The following is a 21235-nucleotide window of genomic DNA, read 5'->3' as shown; positions in this document are numbered from 1 at the left end:
CTTTCCCTATAGCAGTTACATGGGAACAACATTCACTTTACAGATGGATATGAGATCAAGGAGGACATAGGAATTGGCTCCTATTCAGTGTGCAAGAGATGTGTCCACAAAGCTACAGAAACCGAGTTTGCAGTGAAGGTAAGAAAGCCACCTGGTAGATGCCAGATATGTTGTTGAGCCTGCTCTGCCAACCTGGGCAGCAGTGTGGCCAGTGGATATTTTGTTGGCTTATTTCTGTTGGCCAGTGTTGCTTGGTTGTTTGGTTTTGTTTCTTTTTTTTTCTTTTGGAAAGTGACAAGTTTAGTGATAAGCCTTATATTATTTCTCACTCCTTAATCTCATGAAGTAAAACTCCTGGATGGAAAAAAATCTTCACAGTTTTGCACAGAAATCCTGTTAATCATTTCAGCCATGCTCCTTGCAAACAAGACAAGTATTTTAACAGATCTTACACTTAATCATCATAAATAAACAATATTGCATATAAAATTATTGCAAAGTTGAAATAGCATTTTATTCTTCTTTCTCAAGTTGTTTAGTTCTGACAGTTTTTATTGTAATTAGACAGATTTGTCCGTGAAAAACATGATCACCTTCAAAAACTCAAGTTTCCTTTTGTTTCCTTATCATTCAATACCAACATGATGCACAAAGGAGTCAAAGGCAGTCTTCAGCAGAGGTTTAAAATATTAATTCCATGGAGTTGAATTGGATATTAAAGGCAAAGCAGTGAACTTCAGACCTGGTCGAGCAACACTACATAAAACAGAGTCAGCGCAACTGCAGAGGCCAGGAAGCTGCTGGGATGTAGGTACCAGGGAACCTTTTCTGATAGGGAAGAACTTCAGCAGAACTACTTTGGCAGGTCATGCTCAAAGGGCTAAGTCACAGTCTCTGTTAAATGCTATTGAATAAACAGTGTCTAGCTATTAGAGAGGGTAGGACAGACATTACCTAAAAGGTCATTGTAGAGAGGTAGGCGCTGGTCTGTTCTCACAAGTAACTAGTGATAGAACAAGAGGGAATGGCTTCAAGCTCCACCAGGGGAGGTTTAGAATGGACATTAGGAAGAACTTTTTCACCGAAAGAGTTGTTGTTCATTGAAGCATGCTGCCCAGGGGGTTGGTTGAGTCACCACCCCTGGATGTATTTAAAAGCTATGTAGATGTGGTGCTTAGGGGATATGGCTGAGAGGCAGTCTTGCTAGAGCAGGGTTAATGGTTGGACTTGATCTTAAAGAACTTTTCCAACCAAAGTGATTCTATGTGGCAAGTGGTTGTGAGGTTCCAGCTCAGAGAAAGAATTTGATATCATTTCTTTAAGAAGGAGGTGTAGCAATTAAACCACTCACATGTTAGAAAAGTATTTCATGTTTTTATTCTTGTACGAAAAAGAGACAAGATTGGATTGAATGAGGAATTAGTGTAATGAATTTGAAAAGATACAGACAATTAAGTCAAATCCTTTCATTTTGTATGATCCCATGGGAACAGGTTGCTTAAACTGATTATAAGACACAAGGTAGCTCCCTGAAATCAGTACATAGACAAATGTTTTTATCAAACTTGCAGTAAATGTGAGATTCTAGCCAACTGCCAATCTACTTTTCTTATTTTAAGATTTTAGGAAACATATATAAACTTAGCTTATAAATGAGATTGTGTCTTTGCTATTAAATGAGACAATGAGTGCTTGCAGAAATGATCCAAACTGCACTCCATGAAATAGTTGAGCTACAGGAAGTCAATAGAATAATATTAAACCTTTTGTTCAGCCTTATTTTCCATTACAAGAATGATGATAATGCAGTATCCATGAAAACCCACGACATTTGTGTTGTCTCTCTGTGGCGGCCATAAAAATCTGGAAACCACTAATAACTGACCATCTGTTGATGTTACTGTTCAATTAACAGTTGTTTTTTCTACTAGGTTACACCACAATTAGGAGCATGGACCTAGCAGCAGGTCTGTGGGCTCACATGTGAACATGCTAGGATTTTCATTTTTAATGAACAGAAAAGATAGATTTTTCCAGTGTCCAGGTTATTTGTCAGCAGATGGCATTATGTTATAGTGGGTATGGATTTGGGGTAATTAAGTTACATCTGTGATGAACAAATTATATGTTACATCAAAGTAATAACTTTAATATTGTATTTGTATCGAGTACTGCTGACTGTTTTATCAGGGTAATACAGTCAGCATGACACCACAATAGGAAGACTTCGTCCCTCAAAGATGTCCTGAGTACCTGAATCTAAGAGGGACCAGGACTTACTCAACATCTGGGGGTTTAGAGTACCTCAGAGGACCCAGAGCAAACTGAACACGTGGAGGCAGACACTCAGAATTTGAGAAGGGTTTAACACTTTGATTTCTAGGTTTATGCTCTTTCCCATTTTCAGTCAGCTTTCCTCTTTTTCTTCCTTTTTCCCTCTGTTTTTTTACACCTCTTTTCTTGTCATGCCAGTATGCCTTGATTTTGACTACCAGCTCACACAACACATGCAGCATCTCAGTTTCTGATGCAGTGTGAGTAAAATACATAGCACAGGTTTGGGGTTGGAGATGGTCAGTGGTTTTTTTTGTACTGTCTTCCCAGCACATTGAGTGCTGCCTTTCTGATTATTATTCCTACCAATATATTCATCTTACTTTTTGTTCCATTTTATTTTTATTTCAGATTAAGATTAAATCATTTTGTTATCACAGCTTTCATAAAGATTGCACAGTGCCACTTATTTCAAGTAATTAGATAGCACAGTACTTGCAACTGATATCATCATCATTATATATCCGTCCCTTTTGACATGCATCCTTTAACTCTCTATAGAAATCACTGTAATTAGACTCTTTTGATTTCTTTCAGTAAGTATAATTTTCTCAGTGCTCCCTAATACATAACAATCACAGTAAAAATATCTGCAGTGATGGTTTGTATGATAGGCAGGAGCCCCATTTGCCTGGCACCACCTCATTAAAAGCTCCCTCTTTAAGATGGACTGTCAACACGTCAGAAAGCATTATCCCCATTCCCCAGGGGAAGCTGATGATAGAGAAGGAGTTCAGGAAATGATGTGGTGGCATCGCCACAGGAAGACATGCATCATGTCACTAGGTAAATAAACCTCTCCATGGAGACTGCCACTCACCAGGCCTTATTTACTATTGCTCTGTAGTGCCATACTGAGCCAGGAGGAGTACAGAGCCAGAGTGACTTGAGGCAGAGCTACAGCTGGAAAATCCACTCAGAGAAATAAAACATTTTCTACCCCAAAAGCAGTATATATTTATTAAAATGCAGAACATGTCATCCCTTTTTCCTCTTACTGCCCATCTGCAGCTAATTGGGGTTTATCTTATAGAGATAATTAGGTGTCTAGCAGTGCAAAGAAGTTCTTTGCTAGTGTTGTAAAAGCGCTTGAATACATCTGGAATTTCACTTGTTTCAGAGTTCAGTAAGACTAGGTACATCATTCACTGAGGTGCTTTTGGAAGTCCTACTAGACACCTCTCTGGGCCTGTAGGCATCTGACTGCTTTTGTAAATTCAATCACTGAATCTGCAGAAGAAAAAAGGTTTCTTGTAACCTATTCCCTTCTCTTCCATGTCATCTGTAAAAATGAAATGCTAATAATAAACTCTAAATCTATTTTAAATGTGCCCTCAGGCTTCTAATTGCAATATTTAAGAAGTCAGACTTTTATCTCCACTTCTGAGAGCATTTCAATACCATGCAATAGAAAAATTTGTTAGACAGCCAGGTTTCCTGCAGACTGAGTCTACCCTGAAACGAGTAGTCACGTACTCAGGTCAGTGCAGGTAGATGTTGGCTTAGCAAGTCATTGTATCATATTCTACCACACGTACATACTCTGAGGAACTTTCAAAATTTTACTCTTAGACTTCCTTTCACTCTTGTTCCCAAGAGGAAAAAATAGTATAAAGTTATGAAATATAAGTAAATAGATTGTTCCTTCTTCTGACACTTTATAAGACTCTGGTAGAAAGAAGAAAAAAAGTGTTTCTCCTCTGACAAACCTCTAACATGTTTCAGATTTTTTTGCTAGGATATTGATCATTCTGACTACAGCAGGTATAGTGGTTTTAGTAGCAAAGAGAAGTGACATTGTCAGTCACAGTTACAAGCTTCACATGGCTGTTAATGTAACAGTGAGGTCAGAAGCAAAGGAAAGTCAGATCAAACTATTTCAGTCGCATCAGTATCTAGAGAAAATAAGTCAATTAAGTAAAAGAACAATGCTGGAGCAGATGGGAGGGCTTTCTGTGAATGAAGGGAAGTCTGCAATGGAAGCCTAAACAGATTAAGAGCTCTTGTTTGGAAAACAAAGGAAATGCTACAGTTCAGAGTTCTTGGTGAATCAGATTTTTTCAAAACCTGCAAGAGATTTGATGCAATTAGCATATTCCAAAAGTTTTTCTTTACTTAAAGTCTTTGAATTTTTTTGAAGCTTGGATCCCTACTTATAATGAAGTTTTCAAGCTGGATTTTCAGATGTGCTTCTTACTGATGCCAGATTAAGTGAATTTGCAAAGGACCTGATAGCATACCCCTTTCTCTAAAGATTTCTCTGTTTAGATTGACACCTTGCCCCTGGGTGAGATTACTGGTGGATAACAGCCAAGTAGAAACTGCTTCTGCTGTGGCCTGTTCTACCCCCAATACAGTCACAGGCCCAGACGGTGCAGGGGCGGGTGGTGCAGGTGCCAGCTTCAACAGCTTGATGCCAACTGTTTGGTTTTATTTCACCCAGTCAAAAGGATATCTAACTGGTTAAATCTTATGGATTTTCAGTCCTTCCATGCTGTTAGAGCCAGGGGGAACAACTGGGTAAAAGGAGAGGGTGTGCATTTCTCCCTCCTTTGAAGAAGAAAAATACGGTAGAGAGAGTCCCAAATGACAAGTCCAGTTTTGCAGATGCTGGTGTTAGGGTGGAATTTTGATCTTGTAGCACATGTGAATTTCATTACTTTTTCCCTATCTCTGTAATGTACTCACCAACTGTTTGGCTCCAAATGTTCCTCAGCTGTAAGCAAAGCCAAATTTTGCAGTTCGTGTCTGCCTCTGGGATACAGATTAGTTTATGCTAGAGTCCTAGTATATCCTGCAGTTCATATATAATTCTGATAATTATGAAACACTGCCAGTACATCTATCGTGGCATGTTTTGGTATGTGCAAACTAGGGAGAAGGTGCACTTTAATTAGCTATAAAAATGCAGTAGCCGCCGAGAAGTGGTGCCAACAGACTATCAATAAATGGAAGTCAGTAACTTGTGAGAGCTGGTTTTAGCAGGCCTGTGTAATCAGACTTGCCATATACCTCTATTTATTTGCTTAATAACAGTGAGTGACATAGTCACCAAATGCTGTATGAATTCCAGAGTTGTTTCATAATCTCTTTAAACTTCATTTTCCTCTTCCATTGATGTTCACGGTCTTGGTTTGATTAGTTTTAGGTAGCTGGTATGAGTAGATACAATATCCCACAGAAGGTTACACCGTGGTATTTAGGTGACTCTACAACATCCTCTCCATAATCTATATTATGGTCATATTACAGAATCACAGAATGGTAGGGGTTGGAAGGGACCTCTAGAGGTCATCTGGTCCAGCCCCCCTGCTAAAGCAGGTTCACCTAGAGCAGGTTGCTCAGGACATTATCCAGGCAGGTTTTTAATATCTCCAGAGAGGAATCCACAGCCTGTCTGAGCAGCCTGTGCCAGTGCTCCATCACCCTCACAGTAAAGAAGTTTTTCCTCATGTTCAGGTGGAACTTTCTGTGTTCCAGTTTGTGCCTGTTGCCCCTTGTTCTGTTACTGGGCACCACTGAAAAGAGTCTGGCCCCATCCCCTTGATACCTGCCCTTTAAATATTTAGAAGGACTGAGAAGATCCTCCCTCAATCTTCTCCAGGCTAAACAGACTCAGGTCTTTCAGCCTTTCCTCATCAGAGAGATGTTCCAGTCCTCTCATCATCTTTGTAGCCCTGCACTGCACTTTCTCCAGTAGTTCCCTGTCTCTCTTGAACTGGGGAGCCCAGAACTGGACATGGTACTCTGGATGTGGCCCTACTAAGGCAGAGTAGAGGGGGAGGAGAACCTCCCTTAACCTGCTGGCCACTCTCCTCTTGATGCACACCAGGATACCATTGGCCTTCTTGGCCACAAGGGCACACTGCTGGCTCATGGTTAACTTGCTGTCCACCAGGACTCCAAGGCCCTTCTCTGTGGAGCTGCTTTCCAGCAGGTCAACCCCTGGCCTGTACTGGTGCATGGGGTTATTCCTCCCCAGGTGCAGGACTCTACGCTTGTCCTTTCTGAACTTCATGAGTTTCCTCTCTGCTCAACTCTCCATCCTGTTCAGATTTTGTTGAATGGCAGCACAGCCTTCTGGTGTGTCAGCCACTCCTCTGAGTTTGGAATCATCAGCAAACTTGCTGAGGGTACACTGTCCCTTCTTCCAGGTCACTGATGAATATGCTGAACAATTAATATGTTAGGAGTTTCATGCTGAATGCAGAAAGAGTGCATAACAAAAAAAAAAAGGTAATCTTTTAAGGTTGACTGCAGATGGTGCACTCTTTTGCTATTCTTTTAAAGAAAATAGGAATGATGCACATATGTAGCTCTATTTATAGAAACAGGAAAAGGGAAAAAAATGGAGAACAAAAAATCAGTCCAAAGGTCATCAAATCTTGACAATGAAGGTGTCTGTAGATCTAGACAGATTTGCTTATATTTGTTTCTTTTTAATCATAGGAAGTCTCTAAAGTGAAAGAGACTGAAATTTGTGTCTGTTTTTGTCTGTCTGAGAGATACATAGTGTCTGGTGAAAAACTGATAACTATATCAATATATAGGCAAGTCAATTGAATGTTTGCTGGATAACCTCAGAGTTCTTGGCCTTGAGCCTGCCAGCTTGTCAACACTGCACGTAACCGTCCACTGCTCACCTGAGATTTACTCCCTCTGCCTGCACCAGAACCTGGTACAGGGGTCAGGAGCCAGGGTATGTGCAGAGATCTCCAGGTCAGAGCCACTGGTAAATGCATCTCCTTTAAATTTAGCTTTGGCATTCGTCAGAAGTTGCCTGCTGCTGGAGCAGAGCAGTTACAGGACTGTGCGAAGGAGAGGATGGGCTGAATGGGTAAGGATCAGATGCTGGGGTCCTGTCTCAGCTCTCATTCAGTCTCTAGTCATGTAAACTTCTCTTGACTTTGTGGGTAGCTGTTGTAGTGAGGTTTGTATGGATGAGAATATGGCTCTGTCACACCTCATACTTGGAGGGAGAAATGGCATCAGGAAGAATATAATGGGATATAAAAAGACTCCATTAAAAAAACTGTTACCCAGCTGAAGGAAACAGGAGTGATGACTGTGCTTCCATAAGCCTCTCATGGTTCTTTCTCTTCCCCAAGATGGCTTATCAAATTCTCTGTGAAGAGTATCTCTTGCCTCTGCAAGATCATACTCATGATTCTCAAAAATACTTTCCAATATTTTATTGAGAAAATCTCCAAGTCCCCCCAAAATTTTTCATTCCTATTTGCCTTCATTCCCTGAATGATATGTAATGAAGCTGTTCAAGATACTCAACTAATTTCTAATATGGAAATATGAAGATTTGAATACTAGCATCAGGCATGCGTTGCGTAAATGTGTTGTTAGTGTAGTTGAAGTTTTATTAATAAAAATAAAAAACATCTCTAGATTTCTGTCTTACTAATGTGCTTGCATATAAGCAAGTGAGTTTTGCCTTTAATACCTCGGTAGGGCTACTAAACCCTGTGGGACCATGTGCTATTTTGGTATCCATAGTTTAAGACAGAATACAAACAAATTAGAGAAAATCTATAGCAGAAAATACACAAGAATTACAAGGCAAGTTCTATCAAGAGAGCTACAAATACATATGATGTAAGACAGACAAGAGTCCAGTGGGATGCGATCAAAATCTATAAATATCTCTAAGGTGATAAAAATGATGGATGACAACCATTTGGCTGCTAAAGACAGCAAGGCAAGACAAGACAGAATGTCTTGAAGCTAAAAAAAGGAGTTGCAGAAAAAAAGAAAAAAAATGATGAGGAGAGCAGTTGGTAAAACAGACTCTTCACGGAGATGACCAAGACATCCTCCCCCTCACAGGCAAAGAAGTTGGATCTGTCATATTAGTGGAAATGTGGCCTTACAAAATGCAGAGGCTGTTCTTACCTTGGTAAGCTACAGAGAACACTTGAAATGTGCTCCCATGAAATCTCGTTTATGAAGTTGCAACGCAGGAAGTCCTGTTGTCCAGACATTTCAGTAAAAGTTGTTTCTTTTCTCTGAATGTTACTTAAGCTGGTAGTGTGGCACCAGATCCAGCAGGCTGTAGCGTGCCATGTAGGAGATACAGGCTTCAGAGCAGACTTAGGCACAAAACTCTGTGCTTTTTTGGAGTTGCACTGGGAGGGCTGTTTTCCAGCACGCTCTGCAAAGAAACCAGCATGAAGAGCCCTAGACTACAACTGGGATCCGTGGTGGATATGGGAAGAGTGATTACAAACAGCATGGGTGGGTGACCTCTAATTATGACACAAAGAGAAAATTATTGACAGTGAAATGGATGAAACAGCAACAAAGCGGTGGAGAAAGTTGTCAGTGAAGATCTTATGGCTGATCTGTGAGAGTATTTTTGAAGGCTTTCTTGGTTTTTCCATTTCAAACAACTTTATCAAAGGGCCTGACTTCCATGCTGGAATGGGGCCACTATGTACAATTCCACTCACCACAGCAGGAGGCAACATAGCATATTACATACTGTCCTCATTTTTAAAGATTTGAGCATAGTCAAAGACCTGCAAAACTTCAGAGTCTCACTTTTCTATTGGTTTTATTTGAGTGTGGTCAGATTTCTGCCAGATACTCTCCCCACAGAAATAAGTCCATTTTCCAAGGGGATGCTGCTCAAATAAGCAGAACTCTGCAGCTACAGCTTTCAGAAAGGGTGGGCCAATACATAGTTGCTTAAGTCTTAATGAAATAAACAGAAGAGGAAGATAGGAATACAGAAATGTGTGCAGATAAGCTCTTAAACTAAGCTTTGAGCAGATCTTAGATGCGTGGTGGTTGCACATCTCCTCTGATGAAAGGATTCCTGCAGGTCATAAAGCTCACAGTGCCTTGCTCACATTGGCATGGCTGAGCCTCTGAAGAATGTGAGAAGATGGTATTTCTCACTGCTTACTAGATCTTTCCCGAGACTTAGGATCAGTCAGCAGTTTTCCTACAGCTTAGTAATATCATGTTTCTCTTCTCTAGCTTACTTGCCAAATTATTTTGTCCAAAGTATTTTGGACAGAATTTGGTCCTTTGTGACTCTGTTTCTCTTTTGGGGCCATTTAAACCATGTTTCTTGTCTTCCATATTGATGTAACAATTTTCCCTTTTCCTAAGATCTAAAGATGATATACTGGTTTCCATCCCTGCAGCTTTTTGTAAAAGAAAGTGGGAGTAGCACTGCAGTCACTTCACAGACGGAAAACTCATCAGTCTGATCCAAGGACGTGTGTTAGGGCTGAGCAGAGCAGATGAAAACACAGTGCAGAGCCTTTACCACAGAGCTATTCTGCCTCCAGAACTTCAGATTTCTCTCTAAAGTGAGCTTTTCTGTTTCAGAGGTGCTATTGGAACAAAATTTGTCAGTGTTTCTGCATTGCTTAGAAAACACGTGCTACTGTATAAATGCTAATTAATAATTACTACAGTTGCAGTTGACAGTGTAGAGGTGCTAATGCAGCAAATATTGGCAGTGAGTGGGCATGCTCTGTATGCAGAAAGTTTAATGTCTCCAGCACACAGCTTGATCTGATGGCCAGTGCTTATTTCAGAAAAGCATCACTAAATTAGGTTTGTTTCTTTTAATATTCATTTCACTGTTTTCCTGAAAGATTTAAAAGCATGGATGGGCGGGATGAATCTCTGGAGCTAATCAAAACTAACAGCACAGCAAATAGTCCCTCAGAAACTATTAGGCTTGGAATAGTTCTCCTTGGAGACATCTTAAATGTAAAATTATACCATGTCCTTTTAAATAACGTTAGCCTTTCTGCAGTGATTTTCATCCAGCTTGAGTAATTTGACATCAAAAAAGGAACCAAATTAAAACAGATGCTTGGCATGAATAGGGCTTATTTTTAGAAGGAAATATTACTAGAATGGAAACCTGTATATTTTCCAGCAGTGCAGAACTGCGGAACTCTATCTCTGTGATACTTTTGCTGGAATTAATATTGTAGATAAAACTGTTAGGTTAAAATCTCTGCATGTGTTGTTGTACCTCTCTCCTTCAGAAAGGATGTGAATCTCACCTGTAGTCAGTGCAACCAGTGGTGCTATGAATTTTCAAATGTATCATAGAAATAGTGTAGATGTAATGTGCAAAATTAGTTCTGCCTTTGCTCATCTCTCCCTTCCCAGAAAAAGAAAGGATATGGACAGGGAGTATTGTATCACACTGTCTACTGTGGGTCTCTTCTTAAATGTGATTAAACCATGCTTACACTCTGAACAAGCTTTAGAAAGAAACTTTAAAGGATGTAACAGAAAGTAGAGCAGCTTTAAAAAGTGTATAAACCTCTCTTTCTCCTCCATGTTTTTTTCTGCAAAGCCATCCTAAGTTCCCTGGTGCTGGTCAGAAGGATCTTTAGGTAGTCTCACTGGCTAAATACACTGGCGACCTCAGCTCTAGCTGTTTAATGTATTGCAGTGCCCTGGTGTCTGCCCTGACCTTTTGCTGGACTTTCTGTTGCTGTAGCCAGAGCAGCAGATTAGGATTGTATCAGTGGCTCAGCTGCCTCAGTTCACACTTCTGGAGCTCAGTTTCAGCTGCCAGGAAAGGTCACCTGGGGCAGTTGAAAAAGAGACAGACACTGGTCTTGTTTAGATTCAAAAAGGGCAGCCAAGGAGAACTACACCTTATGACCCAGTATCATGACCTGCTAAAGCTCCTCAGTCAAAGCCCCAAAACCTAATAGATTATCCATGCCCGTGCTGTGGGGTGTACCTTTAATGCTTCCCAGTGTTTGTGGCTGATGTTGTGGAATAAATCCACTAAAATAAAATGGAGAACTGCTGCTGCAGTCTGTGGGAGTGGCACACACCACAGTGGTAAAGGTTAAGCTACAGAGCCAGCATTGGGTACATTCAAAGCTTGGTTCTCCCAAGAAGGAGATAGCTACTGCTGCCTATTTTGATCAACATGATTAGACAGAGCTTTTCTGTCCTGTTTCACTTGAGGGGAAAAATCAATTCAGAGCCAAGAAAACGTTTTAATGCAGTTTTGCTTGTTCATTAAAGATGCACGAAGACCTTTCTCCCTAGCACAGGAAGACCTAAGAACAGATTGCAGTTTCCATACTGCTGGCTCCAGCCTAGCCTGGCCAGAGCCTCATCCTTTCTCCTCAGCCCTGTATCATTGCTCTTCACATTAGTGCATCTCATGTTTCTTTTTGGTCTTTTTTCTCACTCTGTTGCTTTCTCTCACCCTTTCTTTTAGGCTGTTCATTTTCCAGACAGCAAAGGCAGTTAAATTGTCACCTCCTAGCTCTTACCTTTTTCCAATCTTAAAACTGTATTGATGGAGAACTCCGTGTGAGAAACACAGCCATCCTTACACAAGGTCACCCAGGCTAATTTCAGCTGTTTGAAAAGGCAATTTGTATTAACAGGGCTAATTTGGCCCAAAGCAGATTAGGGAGTGCTTCCACATACCATTTCTTTGGCAGGGCTGTGAAGGCTTTATGTCCCAGCTGGTGAGTGGTATCAAACAGCTGAGGATTGTAACATCTGCTAATGGCATAGCTAGATCCAGGAGAAGAACTTTGTCTAGGCAGTTGGAGGCATGCAAATACCTTCACAAAGCTGCAACAAGTATATAAAAATACACTGTCTATATTGGTACTGTACCAATTCCAGCAAGGCTTTACCCACAGAGAACTGTGTTGATACTGTCTTTTATACTTATCAGTCCACTCTGGAAAGGCTGAAGGCATTGAAAACCCATTAGTAAGGGAGAATTGGGTGATTTTTTGAATGCAGACGACTTGTAGAAGGACTTGTTAAGATGAGTTAATTAAGATTTTGAAAATATTCTCTGCTGATCCTTTGTTCCTTGACAGAAAGAATTCAGTATTGTCTTTGGATGGAACTTGACTAGTTTTAAAATATCATTAGATTCTTACCCTAAATTCCACTGAAGAAAATGCGCCTTTTCTTTCAGCTAGTCAGTGAAATACACAAAGGATGTGGTAGCCAAAGAACAAACCAGTTGCCTGTTAGCACAAAGGACACTACTGCATGTACTGAGGCCGTTTCAGTCCGTAATAGTTTCATCCACTATTTAACATACAGAAGAGTTTCTAAGCAATCCCTGGATGTCTAATACATAGAGAAGTCTATTTCTTGTATGACTCAGTTTAGTTTTCTGAAGGACAATAGAAGACCCCTGTACTTCATAGCTCTGCCAAAGTACAGTAGAGCTCTCATGACATTTGCAGTTTATTTAGGGGTTACAATGACTTTCTGAGTTGGTGTTCAGCACACATCTACAGAGAGAAATAGAGAAGCAGCATCATTACATATTATTTAAAACCTCAGGGCTAGCAAAGAAAATCTTCCCTTAATTCTGTAACAGAGGATATTTATGTATACATTTTAGTTGAGTTCAAATCAGAATGAATTTCCTAAAGAAAAGAAATCATTCATTGCACAGAAGGAGCTGCAGGAGGTTCATGGGCTGTTGTAGAGAGGAATAGAGAAGTCTGCACTGATAGAATTTAGTGGACAGAGCTAAATCCTCTCCATAATGCAGAGGTGGACTGACAATAGAGCTGATCTTTAAAAATCAGAGAAAACTAAACTCCAGAGCAGGAAGAAGAAACAGTCACACGGAAATGGAAGCCAAGTGCCTGGTACAGATGCCTGCTCTGGTAGTGGTTCCCTACCTATCAAAGCCCACTAGAAAGAACATCTATGTCCCCACCTTGGCACCAGAGCTCGGTGCAGTGGGAGCATAGTCCCAAGAAGCCAGCAGGTGCTCACTAGGTCCCCCCTGGAAAGGACTAGCAAAAAGAGCACCTTGGTTTGTTTCTAGGAGTTGGACTATAACCATGGTTAGACTTTGTAATGCCTTCGTGACCTTCTCTGGCAACTGCTAAGTCTGTTTTAGCAAACAATTCTGACTTACTGAACGTTCAAATTACAGTTGAGGCTGCTTCATATATGTTGGCATTGACCCACTCCAGGAAGGGGGATGTGTGTGGAGATAAGCATGCAGGACTGTGGATGAGGTGCTCCTGGTGATTTTGTCTAGCAGCCTGGGCGTTGCTCTCTGGAGAAGAAGGTGGTTACTGCAGAAGTATGGCAAAAGCCACGTGCTTTTGCTGTGAGGGCAAGGAGCCCAGCAGCTGGCTGGTGGGCCTGAGGAGAGTGTATAGAGGGGGTTGTGCCTGGACTACCTCTGTCCTGCCTCTCTCCTGCTGCATCTGCACAAGGTGCTCAAAGCATGCTATTCCTCCATGCTGTATGGAGTGCAGCACCTCTTGCACTGAAAAGTACAGCTGCACAAAAATGGTTTATTTAACACCTGTCTAGTGATAACACTGCCTTTTCACTTCAATAATTTAATTCATTTAATCTGATGCTTTCTGAGAATCTCAGAAACTGCTTATGAATATCCGTGGGAGCCCACAACACATCTTCTTAGCCATCGTGTTTGATAAGGAGCACTGGGCCTGCATTTTGCTGCAGCTCATTTTCAGCTATTCTGGGGATGCAGCTCCTCATGTTGTGGATGCAGACACCTCTGGGTGCAAAAGGAGGCAATGACCACCAGCTGAGCCCCCCTGACATGGCAGCTTCCCTCTTTGACAAGTCTGGCATGGGTTTAACAACACCCTGAAACACTTTCTGAAGAGGAAGACCAGGAGAATCAAGTATCACAGTGCAGCTATGGGACATATTTAAGAGGCTTCTGTGGGCATTGCAGTATGTGAATAAAGAAACTGTGTATACTGCAGCCAGTCTGAACTGAAGAGAGGTTTCTGCTAAAGCAGCAGCAGCAGCCACCACCTTTGCTGCTCTATCATGGGCCAAGTGTAAGTCACAGACACACTGAAGAGAGGCACCATCAGGGTCATCATCTTGCTGTGGAGGAAAGAAACTGTTCTGGTCTGTCCAGCCAGACTGCCCAGGGACAGAGAGGAATTTGGCAGGTCCCTTCACAGCTCTGACAAGGATTTGTTGTGTGGTTTGGGGCAGCTTGTCTGTTTAATCACTGTATCACAACTTCTACATACGTTAGAGCAAAAAGTGTGACTATTTAGCAGGACTGTCTTGCAATGTATATTTATATAGCATATTGTGAATTAGAAGCATTAGATACCATCTACTGCCATTGTTACTACCTCAGTAGCAGACTGATGTTGAGTTTTGTGTCGATAGCTGAGACTATTTTTGATTTGGATTTTTTTAGGCCATATATCTACGTTTATAGTCCTGCATTATTAATAGTTGTTTACAGTTTTCCACAGCTCTATTTCCATTCACAGGAAAGGAATCTGGAATATATTGCTTGCTACAGTATCACAGTGATAGCAGTACTTCACACAGTAGTAGTAATACTTGCTGCAGTAAATTCAGCCAGTTTGTACGAGGCAGGCAGATCCTAATGTGCACGAGCAGGTGCACATTGGTGTAGCTCCATTAACTTGGCAAGAACTGTATTAGTTCAGCCAAAGAAGCTGCCCTGAGGATATTTTTATCTGTTAGAGTTATTGGTTGAGTGGGACACATCCAGTTACTGTGGTTCTATTTATGAGGAGTCATTCAACTAGGGCTTCATTGGCTTTTTGAGAATGTCTCAACTAAACTGGGAGAACAAGATTATTCTAAGGAGAAATTGCTAGTAGAATTTTTTCCACTCACCTGTTTTTTATTTTTTCCCTCCATTTATTCAAATGTGGACAAATGCTATCTACCTGCATCAGCTCCCTGTTGCACTGTCACTTGTCACACTGCTATTAATTCAGAATGAAATCACTGGTACGGCTTCAAATGGCCTCAGCCATGGACAACTACCCACCGTCATTATCACTCCAAATGCATGCTGGTCATGATGACCATGAAACCACTGATTAATATACAAGTATGCAGTGCTTGACTAGACGCATAAAATTCTAGACCTCTACTTAAATGTGTATTTTAAATGATGAAGCTGTTACAGATGCATGCAGAAGCAGTCAGGCACTTATCCTGATTAACAAAAGAGATTTTTTAAAAGTTGTCTTCCCGCACAGACTATTGTTTTAAATTTGTGTTCTGTGCCTAGTTCTTAAAGGGAACCGACCACATTCCAGATTGGTAGCCTAGAAATAAAAGCCATTTATAGGATCATAATTTTCTGAAAATGCCACTATTCCTCTTCAGTAAACCTATTATTGCTAGGGAACAGCAACAGTACTTTTGAATAAGAAATTATGCCAAAGTACTGTACTCCTAGTGAGTTTCTAGTAGAACGAGTCTTTTGCCATTCCCTGTGCAGTTACATTTGAGATTCCAAAATAAAGAGCTCTCCCTTGGATTATTTGTAGCCATTTTTTGTTTCATATTCATCATTTAAGTCTACAAAGTGAGAAACGTTGATCAGTGTTCTCAACTGGGCAAATTATCCAAGCTCTTTGACTGGCATCCTAAATATAGGTAATAGGAGCATTGATGAGAAGTCAGTGACATCCTAAGAGCAGACTTTCCATGCAGTGATGCTCTCAAAGCAGCAGGTGTCAGGTTATTCTGAGACCTGCTGCAATAAAGCTAAAAAGTTCTCATGTCTACTGTCTGATAAGGCAAAAGATGCTGAATGCAAAAGAGTGATATATAGAGCAGATTTTTTCCTGGCCTAAGGATGGGCAGAGTTTGGTTACATGGCCAAATGCAATCTCTGGCCACTCTCTTGTTCATTACAACAGCATGACCCAAAAAGCCAAGTGATTATCAACAGCTTCAGCTCAGATCTCCCCTGACAGTAAATGTCCATCCATTTTAATTTCTGACAAACCTGCCTAGTAAGTATTTTCTATTAATTTATCAGCAGATACACAACCATATGCCAATATTATGCATGTATCCATTTCCTATGTCAAAGAGGTCATTTAAAGACTGTTACTTTAAAACTCTCCAGGTTGTTTGATTTTTAAATGACACTTTTGTAACTGCCATTATTTATGGGCAAACAAAACCATAGGCATAAAAAAGAGGACCTGTGGCTTCAGAATCTAAACTAATTATTGCTCTGTCTAGCTTTGGCATGTAGCCAGCATGGCTCTTGTTTGCACACTTGAACTGTCCACTCCTAGAATACTGAATAATAGAAGAATTTTTAATATTAATTTGTTCAAACTGTAGAAATTGTTTCTCCTGTTGTTAGTGCTGCTTGTTGGCACCTTACTACTCTGTTTTTCGTTTATTCCAGATCATTGATAAGAGCAAGAGAGACCCCTCTGAAGAAATTGAGATCCTCTTGCGATATGGACAGCATCCAAACATCATTACTCTGAAAGATGTGAGTAATCATCAAGTACTTCAGCATTAAATGATTTTCACCTTACAGACTCACCTACTAGTCTATGTCTGGAAAATCCTTCAGTTGAAGGTCAGAGCTAAAACCACTGAAATCAAGGAAAAGAATGCAACTTCAGAAATTACTGGATGGCTGTTGGAAAGACTGGTCAGGTTATACATTCTGCAATTGCTGTCTAACCAACTGCAAATGAAAGCAGAGGGGCACAATGCTGGAGTTTGGTTTTGCAGCACTTTTCAGAAGCAAGACCTCCCCTGTTGGGTGTTTTGGAGCAAGTTCCTGAGCACCAACAGTGGTGCTGCTGGGAAGGGGATGCTCCTTCATGAGCAGCAGCTGTTCCCATGAAGCCTGTGGTATCTGCTTTGTTGGGAAGAGCAGAACTCACAATGTTGCTACAGTTTCCTCCAAGACTGTTTTAATGTCAGGGAGTATTTACCTTCTATCCAAGCAGCCTGAGAAGACACAAAGTTGTCTTTCTTCAGCATTTCATATGAAGAATAGCTTTTGCTATGCTTACACACAGTAATAACCTTCAATCAGAGATGTTATACTTATGCTGCCTGCAGTCTGACCTAGGATTATCCACGCCATGTCAGATTCAGAGTTTACAGAACAAAATATTGCTGGTGTCAGTGGCCAGTATGTTGTGGTTCAGGCCTTAGAGAAGTATATAAAAAATTTTCTAATCACATGCCCTCAGGAAAACCTTACCTAATTTCTAAGTGTTAAAGGGTATCTTAAAATCTGTGCAAAAAAAAGGTTTAATATTCCTTTCCAAAAACAATTTAGCATTGATGACTATAACATTGCCTATTACCACATTTCAGATAAAGGATTATGATGTGAAAATGTTATAATGTCTTCCAATTTAGGAAAAAATTGTCTTTGACCCCATACAATTGACATTGAAGTTGAAAGCATCTTGTGGCTGATGTCAACAATGTATTCACCAGAACTGCAGATATAAGCTATATATCACTGGAAGCAGCTCTTGGCCAGCAGTGTAATACCGTTCATTTAGCTGATCGTGAGTCAGAGGGAAATATTGATATTTGAAATGGCAAATGTTACCTTGTAGAAGTGGAAAGAGAGAACACTGCTGAGAAGGAGGCTTGGGTGAGAGCCAGCAGACGTTTCAGGCTGTGTGAAATGGTGCTACTTTTAGTAGCTTGGTCTGCTCTGCTGACAGGACAGCAGATTGGGAAAGCTACATTTCTGTGTGGACAAATCAGCAAGTTGCTACAGACATAAGGAAAAAAGTGATGATTAAGTCATTTTATAAAGTTGCCTTTTCTGTTGTTAAGCATAACAAGCACATTTCCCACACATTAGCTGACATTTTCTTCTTGCGACATCTCACGCATGCAACCCAAAACTGTTACTAAAGGACCAACCTGTACCAAGTTGCTGGGTCCAAACCATGTATTTATTCTGTGACTCTTGCAGGTCTATGACGATGGGAAATACGTGTACCTGGTGATGGAGCTGATGCGGGGAGGCGAGCTCCTGGACCGCATTCTTCGGCAGAAGTGTTTCTCGGAGCGAGAGGCCAGCGCTGTGCTGTGCACCATCACCAGGACTGTGGACTACCTGCACTCTCAGGGTGTAAGATTGCTTTTCGGGCTATCTGCGTCCACCTTAAAACCTAGCTTCTAGAAAAAAAAGCTAAATTTTGCTTCTCTCAAAAGTAATACATTTTTTCCTCAAAAAAAAAAATCTTTCTCCATATTTATAATTACATTTGGTTTGTGAAATAGGGTCCTATTCTTTTTAGCCATTTCCCAATGGAACTGCAGGATGTTGAAGTAGTAGTTTCATTCCCAGACGACATTGATTTTCAAGTCGTGGAGTTGTTGAGGTATTACTTGTTTACCTTTTATCATAGTCATTATTGCATTACCTGATCTTTTAACAGAATTTCAAATAGGGTAGCTGAATCAGCAGATAGGTAGAAAATCAAATCATCGGCTTTCCAAATGAAGTGGCAGTTTGAGCAGCTGATGGGAAAGGCTTCTGACATGCTGTTAAAGTGCTGCCTTTTAAAATCTAAGCTCTCTATATACAGCAGTTTGGAATTTTCCCCTTTTCTGCATTTCAGGGACAAACAGTTTGGATGACTAGTCAAATAGTTGCTGATTTTTCTGTTTCATGGTTTAAACACGTGAATTTTGTGCTTGAGCTTTTATGTTCTCGTTATAGATTTTAAGTCTTTCTATAAAAATAAAGGCTGTTTTCCCACCACTGAAATGTAGCATGTCTGATAAAACACACAGCCACACGAAGTTGTGAACCTGCAGAAAGGATTTTCGTGGATAGATTTCGAAATGAGGAAAAAAAATTAATCCCTCCATTCAGGTGTGAGCCACTCACATGGACAATTGCACCAAGACCCTTATACACTTCCCCCCTATCACAGGATTTCTTCTTCACCTTTTTGCTGAATATTTAGGGCCATCAGTTTCCAGGAGACTCTGGCACGAAGGTATTTATGCAGCAGTCTCCTCTGACCACCCTCAGGAAAGGTGTCCCCACTTCGAGCACCAGCCTCCATCTTAATACAACAGAGGCTGTCAAACATGACCTTTCTGATTTTAACAGCCTTTAGCCTTTTTTTCCTGCATTTGCTCAAGGCTTTTAAGCAACTTTTCTCCAAAACTTGAATATTTTCAACACGAACTCTTGACCTAGAGACCAGAGCAGCAGACCGAACACGGGCAGCCAAACCAGGATGCCCCCTGACCTTCTCTCCTCACTTGTTACTCCCTGCTTTCTTGTCAAGGTGGTGCACCGAGATCTCAAGCCGAGTAATATCCTCTACATGGATGAGTCAGGAAACCCAGACTCCATCAGGATCTGTGACTTTGGGTTTGCCAAGCAGCTGCGAGCGGAGAACGGGCTGCTCATGACTCCCTGCTACACGGCCAACTTTGTCGCCCCTGAGGTAGGATCACATTTCAAGGCTATGAGGAGTGAGCGTGTCCCAGGAAGCAGGCCCTCCTCCCTCTCTGCCTTTTCATCACTAGGATAAATACCTTCTTTTCTCAGACTGCTTCCCCTCTAGCGCACTGCGTCTGAACAGGGTAAGGCTTAAGAGGGGAGTCTTGATGTCAGGAATAAGACTCAAAAATGCATGCATGAAGTCCTTACCACACTGAAGTCTGTGGGAACTTTATTGTATAATACTTCATCTCTCCTCTGCTGTCAGATATCACTGTCTGTCAGCTAGTCAGCAGTCTTTTCTTCCCCCTAACTCTCCTCTGTCCAACGTTCATCAGTGTGATATGTAACTGGGAAGAGAAAAATGGGATGATCTTTCTGTACAAGGTCCTTTTGTGATACCAAAAGTTACAGGAATCACAGCTTTCCAGCATGAGGAGAATTTGTTAGATTGAGAACATTGCCAGGGCACTATAAATTCAAAGCAGATCTTTTTTTTTTTTTTTTTCAGAAAAAAAATCTTCCATTGCCAAGATAGATTGGTTTGTTATTTTGTTGGTGTTTGGTGGGGGTTTCATTTTAGAAACTGGAATGAACTGTTTAATATTGGTCAAAAAAAAGTTCAGTGGCACCACAGTATTTCAATTCCTAAACAAACAAACAAATCATCATGTTTGCAAGATTCAAAGCACGGAGTTTTTCTCCAAGATAAAATGTGCTTAAAATAGGTGGCTGCTTTTCATGATGGGCTATTTTGTCTGGTGTCTGTAATCACAACCATTGCCAGCGTAATGCAGTCTCATACTTTTCTGATTTGAACTGAAAGCAGAAATCGTGGTCCCAGACGTTTGTGATGAGCAAGACAGGTCCTGCTAATGCAGGAAACGTTGGAGATTAATGGAAACATTACCAGAACTGGCAGAGAGATTACGTAAAGCCCTAAGTGCTTTCACATTTACCTGTGATCTAATGCTGCCCTCCAGCCTAGACTTGACTCTCCTGTTCCCTGCCTGAACCCCACTGCGATGTGAAAGGGGCGGCAGGAGGTCCGTTGAGCTGATGACACAAGAGGACAGTGGCAGAGGGAGGAGACGACACGTTTGCCCGCTTGGATCTCCCTTTATTTTGGAGGTGCTTCATCCAGGGGTTAGATAGATGAGGAGGGATGAAGGCTACCCAGGAGAAGACGCGCGCTGCCACCTAGTGCGAGCCGCGCTGGCTGCAGGCAGGGACAGGCAGGGGGCCAGGAGAAGGACCTCAGCCCACAGCTCCCCTGCAGAGCAACCTGGGTCTTTTTGCACGACAAAAGGATATTTTATTCTGCAGTTTTCCTCCAAAGTCCCTGAAGGACTGGAATCTGGCATTTGAACTGGTGAGATTGTTTCTGAGCTTTCCTAGCCGTATGCATCCCTGCTTGTGTTAGAAGTGAGAAAAGCCTACATTCAGAATATTGTTAATCCAATCAGTCAAAGCCTACAGAAATAAAAGGGAGCTGGATGAATATCTGAGCCATTATCTGAATTGGAAGAACCCAGGGGAAACTGTTGCTTGTCAACACAACACCCTGCCATATGTGGTGCTAAGAACCGGCTCATGCCTGTATTCCTGATCCCACCAAATTCTCAAGGTGACCTAAACTCCTTCATGGTTGGTAAA

The 21235-nt window shown here is 41.2% G+C and overlaps 1 protein-coding gene across 1 annotated transcript in view; it reads left to right on the top strand.

Annotated features, from left to right (window-relative positions):
- Positions 1-21235, top strand: part of RPS6KA2 (ribosomal protein S6 kinase, 90kDa, polypeptide 2) — a gene marked incomplete at its 5' end in the record, with an annotated part of 65341 nt that overhangs the window by 38340 nt on the left and 5766 nt on the right. Inside the window, 4 exons of the mRNA XM_008940733.1 lie at positions 13-138; positions 16535-16624; positions 18089-18247; positions 19422-19583. Coding sequence (XP_008938981.1) covers positions 13-138; positions 16535-16624; positions 18089-18247; positions 19422-19583 — 537 coding nt within the window. The remainder of the gene's footprint in view (positions 1-12; positions 139-16534; positions 16625-18088; positions 18248-19421; positions 19584-21235) is intronic.

The sequence above is a fragment of the Merops nubicus genome, unplaced genomic scaffold, assembly GCF_000691845.1.
Source record: "Merops nubicus isolate BGI_N331 unplaced genomic scaffold, ASM69184v1 scaffold1385, whole genome shotgun sequence".
NCBI lineage: Eukaryota > Metazoa > Chordata > Aves > Coraciiformes > Meropidae > Merops > Merops nubicus.
The sequence above is the reverse complement of the archived record's forward strand: the minus strand, read 5'-3'. Positions and strand labels throughout refer to the sequence as shown.